This window comes from Neolamprologus multifasciatus, chromosome 9 (genome assembly GCF_963576455.1).
Source record: "Neolamprologus multifasciatus chromosome 9, fNeoMul1.2, whole genome shotgun sequence".
Lineage (NCBI taxonomy): Eukaryota > Metazoa > Chordata > Actinopteri > Cichliformes > Cichlidae > Neolamprologus > Neolamprologus multifasciatus.
In genome coordinates this window covers 30,761,338-30,781,944 of record NC_140447.1, presented here as the reverse complement: position 1 = coordinate 30,781,944, position 20,607 = coordinate 30,761,338, and the positions used below count along the sequence as shown (strand labels likewise).

The window sequence follows — 20,607 nt, the reverse complement described above, 5'->3', positions numbered from 1 at the left end:
TACAGCTTAACCAGGACAAAACTGAAGTTTAAATCATCGGTCCTGAGGCTCAGAGAGAGAAACTCTTGTCTAAATTACAGACATTTTCACTATGTCCTTCGCTACAAGTGAAAAACCTGGGTGTTATTTTTGACTCTGAGCTCAGTTTTATCCCACATATTAAACATGTAACCAAAATTGGATTTTATAATCTAAAAAATATAGCCAGAGTCCGCCCTATTCTATGGTCCTCGTCTGTGGAACAGCCTGCCGGAGGAGCTCAGGGCCGCAGAGAACGTACATGTTTTTAAGAACAGGCTCAAGACCCACCTTTTTAATTTAGCTTTTACCTAACATTTATTTATTTTATGCTTATTTATTCTATCCTGTTATTCTATTTATATTATTAATTTAGGTTTTACCTAATATTTATTGATTTTATTCTTATTCATTTTTTATCTTCTTACTCTATATATATATATATATATATATTGTATCCCATTCTTATTTATTTTATCTTTTTATCCTGTATATATTCTTATTGGGTCATATCTCCAGTGTTTCCTCGGAGGGGGCTCTCTGCACCGGGGCTGTGATCGACCTGGTGGGGCTCACACCAGGTCGATGTGAGCTAAGCTAATGTAAGCTAAGCCCCAGCAGCTTAGCTGCTGGGGCTCTGTGGGTCTTCTCAGCCTGGCTGGGGGCTTCTTTGCCTCCCTCCTGCTTTGTGCCCAGCCTGGAGGCTGCGGTCTGTGACCGGCTCCCGGTGCAGACGGCTCCCTGTGATAGTGTTTCCTCACCTGCCTCATGTGTGCCCAGCCCAATTTTACTTTTTAAGTGTGTGTGTGTGTGTGGGGGGGGGGGGGGGGGCACTTCAAACAAAAGGAACAGGTGAAAAGCCGCGGCAGGGAATTAAAAGGAACGGACTTCAGCGTGAACGACCAGTTCCCCAAAGAGATCCTGGAACGACGCAGGGTCCTCTTCCCAATCCGACGCGGCTTCATCCGGAAGGGCTCCCGCGCTGTCATCGCTGTGGACCAGCTGTACGTGGACGGACAGCTTTACCGCAACACTGACATCACTCCATGGCTGTATTAACTTCACACTAGATAAGAATCCGCTACGCCCTTTCCCTATACACTCACACTAACTTGCATTAACATCTGTTTAACTTACCAGTATCAAATCGCATCTTAAGTGTGATATAATATCAGAATGAACAACATCACTCTCCGTCAGTGGTTTAATTGGAATGTTTCCGGTTTTTTTTCCTTCTCATTTTTTTCTCTTTTTCCCCCTCTTGTTTTTATGCTGCTCACCCTTGTCCTTGATTTCTTTCATACACAATCATGCGCTCAACGGCAGCACATTTACATCAGTCAGACAGCGCACACAGACGTACAGGATACACACACTTAAGCCAAGCGCAGTCATATTAGTAAATATGCACACACATAGTCAGACTCAGGGAGCATCTTTCCACACATTTTTTCTCTCTCTCCTTCTCTTTATTTACGAACAAGTGATATATTCTCTCCACCTGTCTAAGCGACACACACAGTGTACACCCCCTAGTTATACACAGACATCTATGGGCGCACGAAGGTTTGTTACATGGAATGTAAATGGAGCTGGCTCCAGAGAAAAGAGGTTAAAAATATTTAACCAACTCAAAAAACTACAGGCAGATGTTGTCCTTTTACTAGGGACCCACAGACCTCTTAGAGGTTCGAATGAACTTAAAACCTAATGTGTTCTCAGCTTCTTATAATTCTAGAACACAGGGAGTAGCAATTTTAATAAATAAAAATATTAATTCCACTGCACTAGATACAGTTATAGATCCAGAGGGCAGATTCTTAATCATAAAACTATCTATACGTGATAAAAAGCTATGTATTGTAAGTGTATATGGTCCAAATGTTGATGATCCCTCATTCTTTCACAGTTTTTTCAGTGCACTCTCTGAACACTTAGATGGCACACTTGTTATTGGAGGCGACCTCAACCTTGGACTAAATGAAGAAACGGATAGGCTCAATACAGCAGGAACTAATTGGCAGTCCACAAATATGATCAAACAGTATATGAGCGACTTTGGCCTTTGCGATGCATAGCGCTCCCTTCACCCCAACAATAAGGAATATACTTTTTCTCACATGTTCATCACTCCTACTCTCGTCTGGATTATTTTTTGGTCAGCAGCTCACTACTGAGTGACATTTCAGACACTGACATTCACCCTGTCAGCGATCATGCTCCTGTATCTTTAACACTAATGCACAAGAACAGGACTATGCCAAGTAAAAACTGGGGATTTAATACATCACTGCTTAAAGATGAAGACTTTATTAAATATTTTAAAAAAGACTGGACTTCATATTTAGACTTCAATGACACTCCCGGAACATCAGCATCTGTTCTATAGGAAGCAGGGAAAGCTGTGATGAGAGGTAAAATAATTTCTTTCTCATCACATAAAAAGAAAGAAGAAAACAAAAATATTCAGGAATTTGAAAAAAAACATCAAATCCCTAGAAGAAGCCTACGCGTCCCACCAAGATCGGGACACATTGAACAAAATACGCAAAACAAAACTATAATAATAATAATAATAATAATAATAATGGATTGGATTTATATAGCGCTTTTCAAGGCACCCAAAGTGCTTTACAATGCCACTATTCATTCACTCTCACATTCATACACTGGTGGAGGCAAGTTACAGTCGTAGCCACAGCTGCCCTGGGGCAGACTGACAGAAGCGAGGCTGCCATATCGCGCCATCGGCGCCAACACCAGTAGGGTGTTGACCAGAGGACACAATGACCAGGACAGAGAGCCCGGGGATCGAACCAGCGATTGTAACCAGGTTACACATGCGCTTCCCAACCCCCTGAGCCACGGTCGCCCCTACAAAACTAGAATTAAATGAGATAGTTGATAAAAAACAAAACAAAAAACAAAACAGAATTCTTAGTACAAACACTACGCTTACAAAATTATGAACATGGTAATAAATCCGGTCAATTTCTAGCAAACCAGCTAAAATAAAGAAAAAACAACTATCTGGAACAACCCTGACATATTACAAAACAATAATATGATAAACTTTTCAGATTGGAGTGGTAAAGGAATCAAATATTTAGAACATATATTAGAAGGAACAGAATTTATTCCATTTGACAGACTAGTTACACAATATGGGACCAACAAGAAAAGATTGTTAGAATATCAACAAATTAAATCCATAGTAAAAGAGAAATTTAAACCGGGTCATGTTGAACTACAAACACCACCAAGTGTGGTTCAATTTCTTACTCTTAAAACCCCAAAATTACCCCCAAAATATACAGAATGCTTTCTAAAACAGATGACTCAATATCACTTCCTATTGCAAAATGGGAAGCGGATTTATCAGTTAACTTAGACCGAAACTTCTGGTCTCAGATATGCTTAAAAACCTTTCATTTAATTAGAAATCCCAGTCTTCGATTAATTCAATACAAAATACTACATAGAATGCACTATACAGGTCATCGGATGTTCAAGATGGGCCTTACGTCTACCAACAACTGCTCACACTGTCAAACCAATACACCGGACAATTATATCCACGCTCTTTGGTTCTGTCCACCAGTTCAGAAGTTTTGGTGCGAGATATGTGAAGACTTATCGAAGTGTCTGAAATGTAACATTCCAACTTCCCCTTTAGTGTGTTTGTTGGGCAGCTTAGATAATGTCACTACAAAAAAGAATATAGCCCATATGGTTTTCACTGCCCTATGCACAGCCAAGAAAACAGTCCTCATGAACTGGAAAAATAAAAATAATCTTAATTCTAACCAATATAGAAATTATCTATTAGATTACATTAGTCTTGATACAGCCTCTGCCACCACATCAGATCAATCACTCTGGGCTCCTTTGATAAGCTCCATCACCTAGTGGGGGTTGGGGGTCATAGTTTGGTCTCGCCTTCACTGTTGTGATTGGTGTGGGGGTAGGGACAGGCTTAGGGCATCGGGGGGTTCCCCAGGAGCATCTTCCTTGGAGGGCTCAACCCGGGGTAGCGGTCATGGCCTATTAAGGGCTCTTTTGGCTCTTAGGTGACGGTTTCCTCGTGGCTGCGTGCAGCGGGGCTAGGGGAGGGTCTGTGCTGACGGACGGGGGTTACTGACCTGGTAGCCTGGCTGCCCCTGGGTGGGTCCGGGACGGGCGTGGGGTTCTGGGGGGTGCTTCGTCTCTGTGCTGGGGCCCCGGCTGGGCCTCGGGGGCTTGGGTCCTGGTTGGTGTGTTGCCGGGGTTGTGGGCGGGTGGGTGTATGGGTGTATGATGCATTGGCGCAGGGTGCCCCAGTGCATCGACCCACCTCGGGGGCTCTTCAACTGGTGGGGGAGATTGTTACATCTTGCAGGAGGTCTCCTCTCTACAGGAGCTCACACTGCAGGTGGGGGAGAGATATAGGAGAGGTAGAGAATGAACTCAACCTGGGTGTCTATTGTCTTGTGTAGTTTGGGAGATGATTGGATGATGGGGTGGGTGCAGTTTTCTCTGGGGTGGAGTCGAGTGGGCTCCCCCGGACTCTGTGGGGCTGGGCGGTGCTGCTGCTGCGGATGGGCCTGGGCCCCCTTGCCCTGGTGGGTTCCAGAGTGTGGGGGTGCCTACTGGGGTCAGCGGGGGAGCTGGCCCCAGGGAGGGGTCACTTGCCCCTCCCTTCCTTCCCTCCCGATCTCCAGCTGCCTCCCTCTTCCCGCTCCACCAAAATCACCCACACATTCAGGGCCTTGGGGTACAGGTGTGTCACCAGGGTGCAGGGGAGGCATCCCCCCCTCTGTCCCCTTCTGGGTGCCTGTGCCTCAATTTTATCCCACAACTTAAACATTCACATTACTCACACTCTCATAACACATACATATAGGATCTTGGGGGTGGGCACGCTACACGAAATCCAAAAGACCATCAGGGTGTACAACCTCACCCCTGGCGTCGTTGCCCACTTCTCAATTTTAAATACATATAGACATTGAGGGCTATCAGGAGGGGCTATGCGCTTACGTGCTGCTCTCTGGCAGGTAGCTCCATGCCCTCCTGGGATTTAAACGCACCTTAGAACACACATGCATCAACACTACATATGAGCGGGCGGAGGGAGGTTTGGAGTCTTCACACGCCCCCGTTCTCTGCGGCCTGCTGGAGCGGGGGGACTGGGAGGAGGAGGAGTTGGGCGTCCAATTGGGGTCTGGAATGTGGGGCCTCCCTGCTGCTGTGGAGTCGGGGCGGTCTGCTTCTCTCCACCCCAGGGAAAAGGGTAACACCACCTGGTTCTGGGTGCAGTTTCCCCCTCCAGGAGCAAGGGTACCTAGACCTGGGGCTTAGAGTACGCTTGGGGAGTGTGATTGTGTGTACAGTGTCTCTTTATGTCTGTCTCCACGTTGGGTGAGTGTTGAGTAATCGCATATGAGAGCATGAGGGTGGGAATGGATTTTTGTATCTGTGTGTGCCTGTATGTCTGTGTCCATATGTCAGGTCGGGTATCAGACGCAACCTCTCTAGGGACATCTCAGGCCCTCCAAGGTATGGAGGCCTGTCTCCACCCACCACTTCCCCTGCCAGTGGCAGACGCCCTCAGACATCGGTGCGTTGGTGGTTCTTTGTGTCCAGGGATGGGCGTCCAGGTACACACCGGCTCACTCCTTGGTGGCTGCTTATCGGGGCCTGGAGCCTGGGACTCGCTCAGGCCACTTCGGGGGTGCCCTCGGCCTCTCGGCCTGGGGCTCGGTCACTCTGGCACAGTTGGCTGCTGGCCGAGCTCACGGACACGTCACTGCAACCCCCCCTGGCTTCTGCTCCGCGGCTGCTGAGTGACCCCTCATCTGGGGCTCTCCTCAGCTCTTCCTGGGATAGTGGCGCGACTTCCCCTCTGTTGGTCTTCCTTGGTCTCTTGTGTTCTGGGGGCCTCTGGATGTCTGGAGTCTTGATCTCCTCCATACCTGCTTCATGCCCTGGTGGACGGGGTTGTGGCTCCCCACACCCTCTAGCAGATCATTACATAAAAGAACCTTTTAGATACAAGCGCGCTCATGCTCACAGGTGTACACACGGGTGCTCTCACACACAAACTACACCCTTTTTGGCTCCTACCTCAAAGCACACTGTGCCCTGTCGATCTTACGTGCTGCACAATAATGTTTAATATTTAGTTTTTACTGTTATATTCCCATAGATCATCGTCATGTTGTTTATTGTATTGCTCTCTTTTTCTTATGCTTGTTTTCTTTTTTCTTTCTCAACAGGTGATCCAGGTGATTGATATATGTATTTTTTGTCTGCTTATTTTGTTGGTTTTTGTTTTTTTGCCCTTTATCCTCGTCCCTCTTCCCCGCTGTTTTTCTTTCCCTCTTTCTTTCTCCCCTTTCTTTTCCTCAGTCAAGTCTGTCCTGTATTTAGCAAGTGAAAATAAAAAATAAAATAAACAATAAAAATCAAATAGACCATTACGGCAAGGCTGGGATGGTCCATTTGGTAAAGTAAATCCATTGGGCATCTTTCTTCACTTTTAGACAATAATTCTGATGGCAAAAGAGCCAAACGGGACAGGCAAAAAAAAGACAGTGTGGGGAGTGAGTTGGAGGGCAGGTGGGGTGGGCTACTTTTAACCATGTAAAGCACTTTGTGCTACATTTCTGTATGAAAAGTGCTTTATAAATAAAGATTGATTGATACTTTGAGGACATGTAAATAAAACTAACAGACTATTAAAATGTCAATATAAAATTGTACTTAGTAGTCAGTATAATCTTTTAGTGATATACGTTTGCATATTATAGAATACTGCATGATGACCTTTTTATGACTTAGACTGTTGTTGGAATCAAGACTTGCTTTATAAATTCTTTCTCACAGTGATAATAGCTGAGCAAGCTGTTATTATCTCACTCCTGCCAGGAAGAGGAGAGCTGGATACTTTTATCTTCAAGAAGAGGGGCCACGTCCTTCAGAATAACACACACACACATACATACACCTGAACCACTCTTATCTTCACTCCCTACATACTAACATTCCTCTGTTAATGAATAGACGTATTCACTGTTGTATTACTTTTGTATATAAATAAAGGCAAGTGCAGGAACAGAGCGCACATCACAGGGCCCCCACTCTGGTGTGAGCGTTCTGTGATCATGCCCTTGCAAGTCACAAAGCTGCAGCGTCTGTGTGTTTCTACCTTTAGATTCTTAGCTGAAGAAGTGTCTTTAGAATAAATCTCTTGACACAATGCTTCAAAAAAATTTAACTGTACCTCAAACATGGATATCAAGTAACAGTAATCATTTTTAGTAAGATGACTTATTATGTTCTTTACGGACATCCAGTAGATGCCTTTGCATCCAGTGGAATTATTAACATGCTAACACAATTTATTTAACAGAGTTGTTTCAAATACTCAGTCTTAAATAAGAAGATAGAAATATAAATACATACCTCACAGTAACTGCACTTGTAGAGTTTCTTTCTGGTGTGGATCTCTTGGTGTTTTTCCAGGTGACGTGGGGCTTTAAAAGTCTTCTCACACAGGTCACATTTATAAAATCTCTCGTCATTGTGGGTAAACATGTGGCGTTGTAACTGTGCATCTGTTGTAAACAGTCTTCCACACTGAACACAGCAGCAAACCTCATGTCCAGTGTGAATCCGTTGGTGAATATTTCGGCTCCCTAGCCGACTGAAAGTTTCTCCACAAATGTCACAGCTATACGCTTTAATTCCAGAGTGGGTAACTTGATGACGTTTTAAGGTGCAACTGAGAGCAAAAGATTTACCACACTGATCACAGCTGTATGCTTTAACTCCACTGTGGATGAGTTGGTGTGTTTTTAAGTGTCCAAGTTGGGTGAAAGATTTTTCACACAAGTCACAGCTGTACGGTTTAACTCCACTGTGGATGAGTTGGTGTGTTTTCAGGTGTTCAGTCTTGGTAAAAACCTTCCCACACTCATCACAGCTGTATTTTCTCTCTCTTTTTCTTCGTTGAGGTTTATTGGCCTCCTGAGAGCGCTGACGTCTCGCTCCATGTTGGTCCTGCAGTGACAGAGATACAAACAGAGGCAGTGAGTGAAATGCAGTCGTGGACAAACTGAAACTCCATAACGTGCACACAGGTTCAATAACAGTGATATTTTTGCTCACCTTTTGGGTTGAAGTCATTGTTTCCTCTGTAGTGGCTGAGCTGAGTCTAAATGGCTCGTCTCCTCCTGATGATCAGCTGGAACAAAAAATAGATTTATATGTATTTCACCCGTGACAAAAAGAAGCTGTGATGGAAAGCTCAAATCCACTCAAACTAAATGTCTTCAGTCAGTGTGTCAGCCTTATTAAATTCCGTTCTTTTGAATTCTTTTGGCGACAGAGAAAGACTGGACTCAGAGTGGTCAAGCTAAAAAAAAATAAAGATATTCATTTTACATTTCCGGAAACGGAGACCTGTCACACTAACACACGCTTTTTCCATCTAGTTTCCTGTGTTTTATTAATATGGCGCAGCAGCTCTATACTTCCTGTTTCTTAACTTCCCCTTACTGAAGCCTCCACCAACTGAGTAACTGCAGTTTGGTGCTTCATTTGAACCTCATAAATTTTATTAAACAAAATGGATAGAAAACACTACAGAACAGAACAGCATGCAAGGAGCAGACTCTTCGCTGTAATTTTTTGTTGCGCGTAAGAATCCACATGTTCCTCTTGTTATAAGATTAGCAGGACTGCTCACTTATGCTTCTTACATGTTGGTCTGTTAAAAGGTCAGGCCATAAATGGAGTGACTGGAAATGTAGTTAAAAGGTCAGAGCCATATAATATATGCCAGCATTTAGGGTCCTTTCCACAACACCACGCGATTGCTGCCACAACCGTGACACCACCATTCAATACCCAACATGATTAAAAACATCATTCTTCCCCCAAATCACCAAGAGCTGCACATTAACCACCACAATTTATTTTAATTCTCAGCGCTTTCAAATATGAACTTTCATCTCTGTTTCGTTAGCTTTTATTAACATCTGTTGGTAACATCGGGGCGATCATGGCTCAAGAGTTGGCAGTTCGTCTTGTAATCGGAAGGTTCCCGGTGTTCCAGATTAACTGGCGTTTAGATCAACTGGCGTTGGTCGAACAGATGTGTGGCAGTCTTGCGTTTAAACACAATGTTTAAAAATGTCGCGAGTTTACCTGGTGATATCCTCATGCGCGACGCGATCGCGAAAACAGCAAATAATTAACACCATGCCGATGTTGTTCACAGGTCAGCAATTGTAAACGATCTGGAGACTCTTGTCGTCGTTATCGTTCCCCTCGCACGTTTTATTTCTCCAATTTTAGCGTTTTTGCTTCACAACTAAAGCGAGCAGTTTACTTTGTGCACTAACATGGACTCGAGTCAACCAGCGCCACCTCTGGCCAAGTGCCACAGCCTACAGCCAGATCAACCTGTGACACACATCTGCAGCACGTTTGAATTCGTTTCATGCACAACACATTTGTAGCTTGCAATTGTCTCCGTTTGTGCGTCATGCAAATAAACCTTTGACAAGAATGAAATGACACTAATATTTCACTAGTGTTGTAACATCACATGTCGTTAGCGTAGTCTGTCTGTCTTTTCTCTGCGAACAAACATTTTAGAGTTGGTAGTTATATACAGTCTGTATAAGTGTGGTTAATCTAATAAACATTTGTAAGGAGATGGCAGTTACTGTGAATGTACAGCAGGTGATTAGTAATAAACAGTCAGACAATGACCCCGACAATCTCATTCAATCTTTCAGAATGCACCTTCTGCGGAAAGTGGTACCACACAGTGTGTGTGGACTTACCCTGTGCAGAAGGCGACTACTAATGTTGTGGTTTCTAAATAAACAGAGAAAATTGATCCCTGTTGTCTTTGCTTACTGATTGTTTTTAGTGTTGACAATCCACATTGCTGGGATTGCATCTTTCAACATGTTTGTGGGCAGATCTGAATGTACCAGGGGTAAGTGCAGCCACTCAGCCTCTACTCAATGTGATCATAGCAGCAGGTGCAGATGTGTCACAAGTTAATCTAGTAGTAGGTTGTGGTATTTGGCCACAGGTGGCAGCAGTGGACTGACCTCCATTGGAGACTGCTCCAGCTGCTATGTGATAGTGGATCTGCTTCAAATTGAAGATCATATGCAAGTTTTGGAAATTAACCCTTGTATTATGTTGAAAAACAAAAAAATGACATTGATTTTGTTGCGGGTCATTTTGACCTGTACTGTGTAAATCCACTCAGAACTGTCAAAAAACTGCACTGAAACAATAGCAACTTTATTTCCCATCAGATAAACATGTAGAACACAGACATACAACAGTTTGACTTTCCATAACTATTGTAGGAACAATTTGGTTTTTCGTTCTTACAAACACATTTCTTTTGAACTTGCCCAACGTTCTCAGTTTTTCAATGCTCAACATTTTCAGTTTTGTCCACATGATGGACAGAATGTAACTGTGTGCTTTCTGCAGATGTACTTCTTGCATTTCTCACAAAAAGTGCTTGTTTTAATACAGGAATCTTCCTAACTAAGATTTAAAACAAAAGATTTCTACGTCTCTTCCAGTCTGACAAACAGATGGCAAACCAATCGCCACACCTGAGTCACTGACTTTCTTAAATCCACTCACTCTCACTGGCTCTGTTTATTACTAATCACTGTGTAACTGCTGTAAATTCACAGTAACTGCCATCTCCTTGCAAATGTTCATTAGATTGACCACACTTATACAGACTGTATATAACTACCAACTCTCCAGCCATGTTGATGGATCGCCTATATTGGCTGGAAATATTCATTTCCAGAGAAAAGACACAGGCAGACTCTGCTTACAGGATGTGATGTGACAACACTAATGAAATATTAATGTGTCATATTTGTCCAAGGCGTATTTCATTGTTATGGAAAAAGATAATATTAAAATCATGATGAACAGGGGTGGTGATTTCTATGACTTTGTGTATATAATTTGGAATGTTGTACAAATGTAGGCCAATAAGGAATATATGATATCATTTCATTCTTGTCAAAGGTTTATTTGCATGACGCACAAACAGAGACAACGAAAGCTACAAATGTGTTGTGCATGAAACGAATTCAAACGTGCTGCAGATGTGTGTCACAGGTTGATCTGGCTGTAGGCTGTGGCACTTGGCCAGAGGTGGCGCTGGTTGACTCGAGTCCATGTTAGTGCACAAAGTAAACTGCTCGCTTTAGTTGTGAAGCAAAAACGCTGAAACCGGAGAAATAAAACGTGCGAGGGGAACGATAACGACGACAAGAGTCTCCCGATCGTTTACTCTTGCTGTCCTGTGAACAACATCGGCGTGGTGTTAATTGTTTGCCGTTTTCGCGATCGCGTCACGCATGAGGATATCACCAGGTAAACTCGAAACATTTGTAAACATTTTGTTGTTCAACGGCATCAAGACTGACAGAGTGTGTTTGAGATAACCTCACAAGTGTCACAGATGACACACTTGGCGTGTTTTTGCTGATTTGTCGGTAGCAGCTCCTGAAACGCAAGACTGCCACACATCTGTTCGACCAACGCCAGTTGATCTAAACGCCAGTAGATCTGGAACACCAGTTCTCTCTCACTCTTCTCTCAGCGTGTTCACAATAAACTGTGAACAGACACCGAGGAGAGCAGCAGAAGACCTCATTCAGGAGCTAAACTCAACATGAACTGAACTCACAGTAAAGTTAGCTCGGTGCTTACCTTTAGATGAGCCCACAAACCGAGAGAAACTCCGCGATGAAGCTGGAACTCTTTCCAAACACAGGAAACAGATCAGGGAGCAGAGACCCACGTGGTTCACGCTGATCTCAGCTACGATCCAGGAGACAAGGGTGGGCAGATCGATGCAGATATCGATCAAGACGTTGGTAGTAATATATGATCGATACTTTAGTTTGTGTCTCTCCTCTAACTTCACTACTTTACTCCCGTTTCATGAAAAAGCAGCTCTCTCTGCTCGACTCCTCTCCTGCGCGCGCACACACACACACTTTGCTCCGCCCTCTTTTTCCTGCTCATCTGTGGTTTGTTGCTGTGTGGTCACGTGACACAGCTGCGCAGCGTAACCACGTGGGGGTTTTTTTTGTTGTTTTTTTTTTTCAAAAGTACCGCCTATCTCCTTTTGCTAATGCTTATGCTGGGCTCACACTGTGCGATTTTTTTCAGTCGCGCGATTCAGCTCCTGCTCAAACTGCACGATTGACTCGCAGGGGTTAGAAGTTCGTAAGTCACGATGCAGGGTCTCACACTATACGGCCCGATGCTCTGATGCGACCTGAGTGCTCACACTGTGCGTCCATAAAATGAAGGTTATAACCAGGGGCGATCCTAGGATTAGAGCTTTGGGGGTGCTGAGCACCCAGAGAGCTGCCCAGCCAGGCAAGATAAACTTTACACGTCACGATGAGACTTCTTCCCTGTCTCTGTCAGTCCCTGCATCCTTAAATGTCTCCAGTTGTCCCGAGTTCTCTATAACTGTCTCCTTGGTGCATTTAAACCCCTGTTCCTCCCTGTCCTCGTCGTCTGTTGTCTTCTTCTCTGTTATGAGTCATCATAATTTTACCATCTCTGTGCAAGTCTGCAAATTTCTTTATTTAATCATAAAATTCCTAAATTCATCAAGTCTCTCTGTGCCTGGGTCCTCATCTCAAAACATGACATCACTGTTTTGTACATTTTAACACAATTTAATCCCACATTTGTGAAAGAAAAACAAAACACTTTTCTGAAAAGTCTGTAACAAAACCATCAAATCTTGTTAAGAGTTTATTCGTCTTATTCTGCAGTCAGATGTGAAGAAATAACACTCAGACACTTTAGCAGTTTGACGTGCACGGGTGAGAGCTCAACAGAGACTCACACCCTGCGGCAGTTCTCTGCCTTTATTTATACATAGCATGAAGCATACAGAACAGGAAGTAACATGCTTATCTAGTCAAGCAGGTGTTGTGACTTCTCGGAAAATTATGTTCTCAAACGGTCGCTTCTTATTCTTGGGCGGCGGTTTCCTGTTACTGTCAGATAATGTGACAGCAAGCAATTTCCTTTATTATTGCAAAGAGCAAGCAGTTAGTCGTGCAGCTGGTTTAACATGAACAGAAATATAAACACTTTTAGCTTTAGTATATCAGCAATAATGAATAATAAAATGTCTTAAACTTAAAAATCCTCTAACAAATTTGATCAAGGTTATTTAAATGCTGCAAAAGAAGAATGGATTGGAATAAAAAAAAAATACATATCCTAACCTTAATTACTGGGGAAGAATAATGAATGATGCTCATAATGAGTAAAAAGTAAACTGACTGCATTTTTTTTTTTTTTTTTTGCATGATTCACTTTTAATGTGTATGTATAATATAATACAGATGCATAAAAAACCACTCCCAAAACAGAATAAATTATTACAAATAAATTATTACAAAATATTAATAAAAAAAACTATAAAAATGGAGGCAACTATAGAATGTATAAAATGTATGAAAAAATCTTTATTGCAGACACTAATTTTGTGTTGTAAGATTTATGAGTTTCATGCTTTCATAGTGGTCCTTGGGAGAGCTTAACATTTTTTATCAGGTGGTACACACTGTAAAAAGTTTGAGAAACACTGATAAGTGTATGTGTGCTTTTGGAAAACATTTAAAGCTGCAGTACAGAATCTTTGAAACAAGCTTAAAACATTTTTAGAATATAAACAGAGCATCTGCTTCTCTTTACAGCTCCTCACTCCACCAGGGCTGTTTGGCTCTTTCTAATAGTGTGCAAATGTGATGTACGTACTGCGGCAGTCATACAGACAACTGGACGGTCCAAACGTTGGCCTACCTATTACTGGCTGAGGTTTAAGTAGAGTTGTGGCTGAACAACATAAAAATATATCATTAATTTTAATCTCCCCGATCAATAATAATGTTATGTTGGAATGTTGTTAAAGAGGGTCAAAATGTTTCAACCCAGTTTGTTTTGCAGATTCTGTTTAGCAGCTTTAATATAGGGAGGACACAACTTCCAGATTGTGAGTAAAATCAGGTTTTTTCTCTTTGTCAGTTTAACAGTTTCTGTTTTGCCTGTCTTCCTGTCTTTGGACTTTCTCCTCACGTTCCCCTCTTTGGACTGACTATCATACACAAATAGATTCAATTAGATGAAAAAATTACATTAATATGAAAAAAGTACTATTAAGATCACTAACAAAAAGTCCTCTCTCAGTCTACTTTCAACCAAAAGGCAAATAACCAAACCACATCTAATAAAAGATATAAATATTGAAACACTGATCCAACATAATCCTTTATTGACGGATAATTTGATTTTAGACTTTTACCTGAATGTGGCTCCTTTTTTTGAAAAAAACTACCTTATATCCATTATGAACCTGGCTGTCTCTCTGTACACACACACACACACACACACACACACACAACAGGAGTTATAGGTTAATGGGCATCCAGTCAGTTAACTAGTTAGTATCCATTTCTAACAGGACAGTGGTAACAACAGCAGGCTACGGACAATTTTAAGTTTTAGATTTTAAATAGGCTGTATAAATTTCAATGGGAGCAACAGGACAATGAAATGTCACTGATTTTACTACAGAACAGGACCGATTGTAAGGTAGAAAACATTGTCGGAAAATAAGTTGTCAACACGGCAGGTTACCTGGTGTAATGTTTTTCAGCTAAAAAGAAACATTGTCTGACTCCTACCTAACTATATAAAGAGTAATTGAAGGTTAAATGCAGCTAATATGTCCTGTTTTAAGCCAGGCACTTCCACCTCCGCTGAGCTGCAGCTCAGCCAACATTGCTCTGGCAGAAAGAGCCAGAGCAGGGGAGAGCTGGAACAAACCATTTTGGGAGGGAGGGGGGGTTATCTATACTTTTATTGTTAAAATGTTACGTCTCAACCAAGTACTGTATGCTTTTTATATTTTTAGTAGTGTCTCACACAAACAGCAAATATTGTCAAAAAAAAGTCAGAAAAGTAAGAAATCTTTGGGGGGTCTTTGATTCATTTTGGGTGGTGCTGAAGCACCCCCAAAAATGGGCTAAAATCGCCCCTGGTTAGAACAGAAATTCTGTCGCTCGCTCTCCCTCTCCGTCTTTCACTCACACAGACACGCACACCACCACCATCAACTTTGCTAAATTGCTAATGAAAAACATGATCAGGCAGCTGTGATTGAGCAGCAATGTCCATCCAACTATTTTCACGGTTGTTGTGGTCGTGATAATTTTGTGAGGCCACATCGAAAAGGCTCGGATGAGCTTGCCATAGTTCTACAAGTTGTGCCTCCATCACTTGTGTCCAGATCACACGCTGCACTGCCGTGCTTGCTGTCTTTTTCGCTGACATTTGTGTTTGCGCGTGCGCAGTGTGAGAAGCTGCGGTGACACGCTCACGAGATCGGGAGCTGATAGCAAGGTGTTAATCGCTTCTCATTACCCCATGTATACTACACGATGCACAACACACGATGAAGGCCAAAATCAGGCCGATCGCCAAAACGGTCGCACGACTCAAAAATCGGCTCAAAATTGGCCAAAATTCGCACAGTATAAGCCCGGCATTAGCCTCGATGAAAAGGATGATCCTCGTATCAGTGTTGTTCCCACATCATCATAATACATGTTGTTCCAGGTTCAACATTGCAAGTGGCCAATCACATTGTTGTGACGTCATACTTTTACAAGCCAAGCGATTCATTCATTTATGAAATTTTGCAAGGACAATATGTATAATGCTTACCGTTTATTAAAGATCAGTATCCTGAAATGCAAAGAATTCAATTGCTGGATCGGCGGACAGGGGCAGTTTCTCGCAAGTTAAGTAGATTTTTTTAAGGCGGTTTATCCCGGAGTTGCAAAAGTATGATGTCACAACAATGTGTTTGGTCACTTGCAATGTTGAACCTGGAACAACATTTATTATGATGATGTGGGAACACCGACACGAGGATATCAGATCGTGCCGATGAAAACGTCATCGTGGGAAGGAGAATTGCCAAAAGAGAAGAGCGGTACTGAGAGTTGGAACAGCCTGACACTCGTCCCTCTGTAACAATGTTACACCCGGGTGGGATTCTTATGGAGGACCACAAGAATCACACACATAGAAATAAAGAATTCTCGCTTAAATAATGATTTGTGCTATAAAATATGAATTTGTAAATTCATCCACAATGTAAAGCTTGAAATTAGAACCAGCACTGAGCCCTGTAACATTTATACACAGTGTATGAGCAATTGCTGCAACCTACAGCCTTTAAACTTATAATTAAAATGCTGACAGTAAACTCATCAGTAGAGGTAGGCAGGGGCGGTCCTAGCCTGTTTGGTACCCTGAGAAAACACTCCCTCTTTTTACTTTGATCTTCAGCAAAGCAGCAAGCAGCCACACCGAGGGCTCTCGTGCTCACTTTTCGTGTATAGAATTTAGAAAAAACATCGCTTCAAATTCTAAGTCTGTGTTATAATGTTCTTTTTGTGTTTGTTGGATTGTTTTTATTTTGTTTTTATTTTGCGAGTTGGATATTAGGTGCCGCTCCAATCAGCCAGAGAATCCCGCCCCGCCCCTCTCCTCCCTATGTTTGGCAAGCAGTAGGGGCACCTCACAAATGGAAGGCGCCTTTACTCCCAGGAAATGGGCGATAGAAAACCGATCGCCTATGCCATCGGGGCGATCGTGCCTCAAAGAGTTGGCAGTTTGTTTTGTAACCGGAAGGTCGCCGGTTTGAGCCCCGGCTCGGACAGTCTCGGTTGTTGTGTCCTTGGGCAAGACACTTCACCTACCGCCTACTGGTGATGGCCAGAGGGGCCGGTGGCGCGATATGGCAGCCTCGCTTCTGTCAGTCTGCCCCAGGGCAGCTGTGGCTACAACTGTAGCTGCCTCCACCAGTGTGTGAATGTGAGAGTGAATGAATAGTGGAATTGTACAGCGCTTTGAGGGCCCCGAAAAGTGCTATATAAATTATTATTATTATCCCAAAAATGCGTTGGCAGTATGTCGGGGCACATTGAGTACGAGAAACTTTTTTCTTATTTATTTATTTTTTCCCTTTTATCCCCCAAAAAACAAAAAACAAAAACAACTACCAGAACAACAACAAAGGAAAAACAAAAAAACCCCAAAACAAAAATAACATGATAAGCAGTCTGAGACATGTAAACGGAAAACTAATATAGTAGGGTAAATAATTTGGTCTACTACGCATTTACACATTTGTCCTGACAAACCCAACCCGCCATTGGAGTGGGTCTGCCACATATCCAAAAAATATCATCATTGCCACTTAATTTTGCACTCAGTCTTTCCATTGGTAAAGCTCTAAAGATTTTTTTATACCACTGAGTTATTGTTGGTGGTTTTCCATTAATCCAATTGAAAAAAATAATACATTTTCTTGCCAAAAACAATAATTTACATAGTATATATTCATCATATTCTTTAAACTAAAAAAAAAACCCACTACAATGACAGTTTTTGTGTCTTCATGTATGTCTTATATGCAAATATATTTCAAGTGTTTTTCAGTTCTTTGTTTCAAATCTATATGCCAACAAATCATTTATACTAAATGGCTTTTTTTAATGAGTGATAGCTTGGACGTTATGTTCCTCACAGAATCCTGGCAGAGGGTGAAGAAATTGGGCCTGTCTCAATATGCGTACTTGTGTTCTCGTGTACTCGTGATTAGGGATGGGTACCGGTATCCGGTGCCATAATGGCACTGTTCTGACATGAACGGTAGTAACCAGACCGAAAAGCAGCGCACATTTCGGTGCTTTATTTCGGTGCTTTTTTTCCTGAGATGTCATACACTTTGGATTCCAGCCAATCATTTTACCTTTGCGAGCGTAGTAGGTGGGCCCAGGTACGTACGTTCTTTTAGAGCAGAGCTACAGATTAAAAATGCCCAAAGCGAAGCGGTCAAAGTCTGGCTGTACTTCATAGCAAAAGATGCAAACTCAGCAGCCTGCAACAAGTGCTTTAAGCTGATACTGTGATACTGTCAAAGGAGGTAACTCCTCGAATCTGATGAAACACCTGGCGACATATAGCATTTTGTTAAAAGCTGAGAAATGCGCCATATTTGATAGCTTGCTGCGAGACCTCACACCGAGCACATCTACTGCGGGTGTGGTGCCTGTTATCTGACCCGGAGTTAGCATCATCCCCCAAAAACCCGAAGAGGAGAGTCCTGGCCCCTAGCCCTGCCAGTGTAGCAGAAATGATGAGGATGATGCAGCAGCAGCCGTTCTTCTCTGCGTGAGTAGCTTCATGTTGTAATTTACGTTGAGTAGGCTAACCACGTTATTACATTAATGCATGTAAGGTGAACTAGCAAACACCATCATAGCTACATGCGGCTGTCTTCTTGTTTGATGGCAGATACTCCCTTCACCCTGGCCAAAAAGGCTAAAATGACCAAAGAAAAAGTGGAAAACAGTTAAACATGAGAGGTTTTTGGCCAAGAGTGATGCCATAAATCCCCTATAGCTGCAGAAAAGGCTAACATTGTTATCTTTTTATAAAAAACTGTTGAACATGAGAGGTTTTTGGACCAATTTTGTGTTCTCCATTCTTTAAGCACCGGTTCGAGCACCATTTAAGCACCGTTTCAAAACTACCGGTTTGGTACTGGTATCGGATAAAACCTAAACGATACCCATCCCTACTCATGATACGTCATCAGTTGGAGACCAAGTACTGTTCCAATTCAAAGTACGCTGTCGCTACCCGATCCATACCACGCATGCGCAAATCTTACATCATTTCTTCTTTTTGCCAACATTGCGACAGTTAATTATTTGAGTGACACGGTTAGCGTCCAGTTAGCTCCTAGCATTTCTCAACAGCCATGCCTCCTTTTCGACTGCCCGGGACATTTAAACAACAGATAATCCGTATACAAACAAATTCATGCTTTTCTCCTTAACAGAGAGCGTTCCCCAATTGAACAACAACGCTGTAAAATAAGAAGAATGGCGCCTAATTACAGACTTTATAATACAGATCTAGTAATATGTTACATGAAGATTCATCACCCAGGTTAAGTGTTTACTGACAATTGACAGTGATAGCGGAAATCATCATCACTATTCCAACAATCCTCTCCACACAGACAAGCATAAACACACTCGACTATCACTAAATCAAATTTAACACGCCTAGTTCAGTTTACAATAGGGTTCATTCGCTCGGTCAGCAGGTGGCAGTATCCTCGTACGCTGGGGAGTAAACTGCCATTAAAAGAAACAGAAGAAGAAGAAAACATCTGCACATGCGCGGTACGAATCGGGTAGACCCGATTTGTAAGGTCTGACTTTGCACATACATGTGCAGGAAGGATCGGGGAGTCCTGATCTGTGGCTATGTTTTTATTTTTCATTTTTCTCTACGTTAAATTGAAATGTTTCATTATAACATTTTAAGAGATGCTGACTATTGTTGACATCTTAACAGATACTCTGACCCGCAACTATCGTAAAATGAGCGGAAGTAGTGGCCTTTCGCACATGCGTGGTACCATCGGGTTTCTGGTGCGGATCAGGTAGTGACAGTGACATGCGCATCAAGCAGAGAACGCAAAAAATTCCCAGATGTGTTCTCGCTCCGCCCATTTTATCGAGCATGCATTGGTGGTGACTTGTGTGGACTTGGTACAGCTAAATATCCCAGAATGCATTTCGTCCAAAATTTAAACACGGCAACGGCGGAGGAGCGTGGCTAATTTTTTTTAAATATTACTCTTTCTGGGTCACAAAATAAACTTTTAAGTTATTTTCAAGATAGAATGTAGTTGTGTAAACTTCAAATATCTGCTTGATTTATCAAGATATCCCGTATATCCAAAAGTGCTTCGACGTTTCCGGAGATGCCTGTTACCCACCAGCTTGATAGCAGACTGCGAGGTCAAGGATCACTAGAGCCCGGCGAGAACAGACTCCCACACATCGTTTTCAATCCCCCCCTCGGCCTTTTGCTACTCAGGTTAAACATGATATACAAGTCTCTTAGAAAACTTCCAAATCTTAATGTTTGGTCTATTTCAGAGTTTTATTTGAGTAAATCGGTTTGGCTGAGATTAAAGTTAAGCTTCATAACATATTAATCACAGTTAAATTAAGAGGTGACGGCAGTCAAAACTCCAATCCTGTGGCATCATCGGTTTGGTATCAGTTGGACAAGGAGCGATTCAGAAGACCCCATGAAAAGACCATCGAGGGAACAGTTCACCCTGCCTGGGATACGGTTACCGGGGACACGCCTTGGAGTCAGGCCTGGGGCGAGCGTGTGCTGGCCGGGCCTTAGTCCATGGGGACACAGCCCGAAAAAGGGACAGGGGCCCATCTTCCTGCAGGCCCACAACCCGCAGGAGGCACCGTAGGGGTCGGGTGCAATGTGAGTCAGGCGGTGGCCAGGAGCGGAGGCCCTGGCAGACCGATCCCCGGCTACCAAGACACACTTATTAGCTGGCTTTAAAAGATATTTCTATAACTTTATAATACAAGTATTACAACTAAA

General features: G+C 42.8%; 1 protein-coding gene across 1 annotated transcript in view; it reads right to left on the bottom strand.

Annotated features, from left to right (window-relative positions):
- Positions 1-20,607, bottom strand: part of LOC146511866 (uncharacterized) — a 36,625-nt gene that overhangs the window by 5,718 nt on the left and 10,300 nt on the right. The window contains exon 4 of the mRNA XM_085171839.1: positions 7,465-8,061. Within this exon, the coding sequence (XP_085027965.1) occupies positions 7,465-8,061 (597 nt within the window). The remainder of the gene's footprint in view (positions 1-7,464; positions 8,062-20,607) is intronic.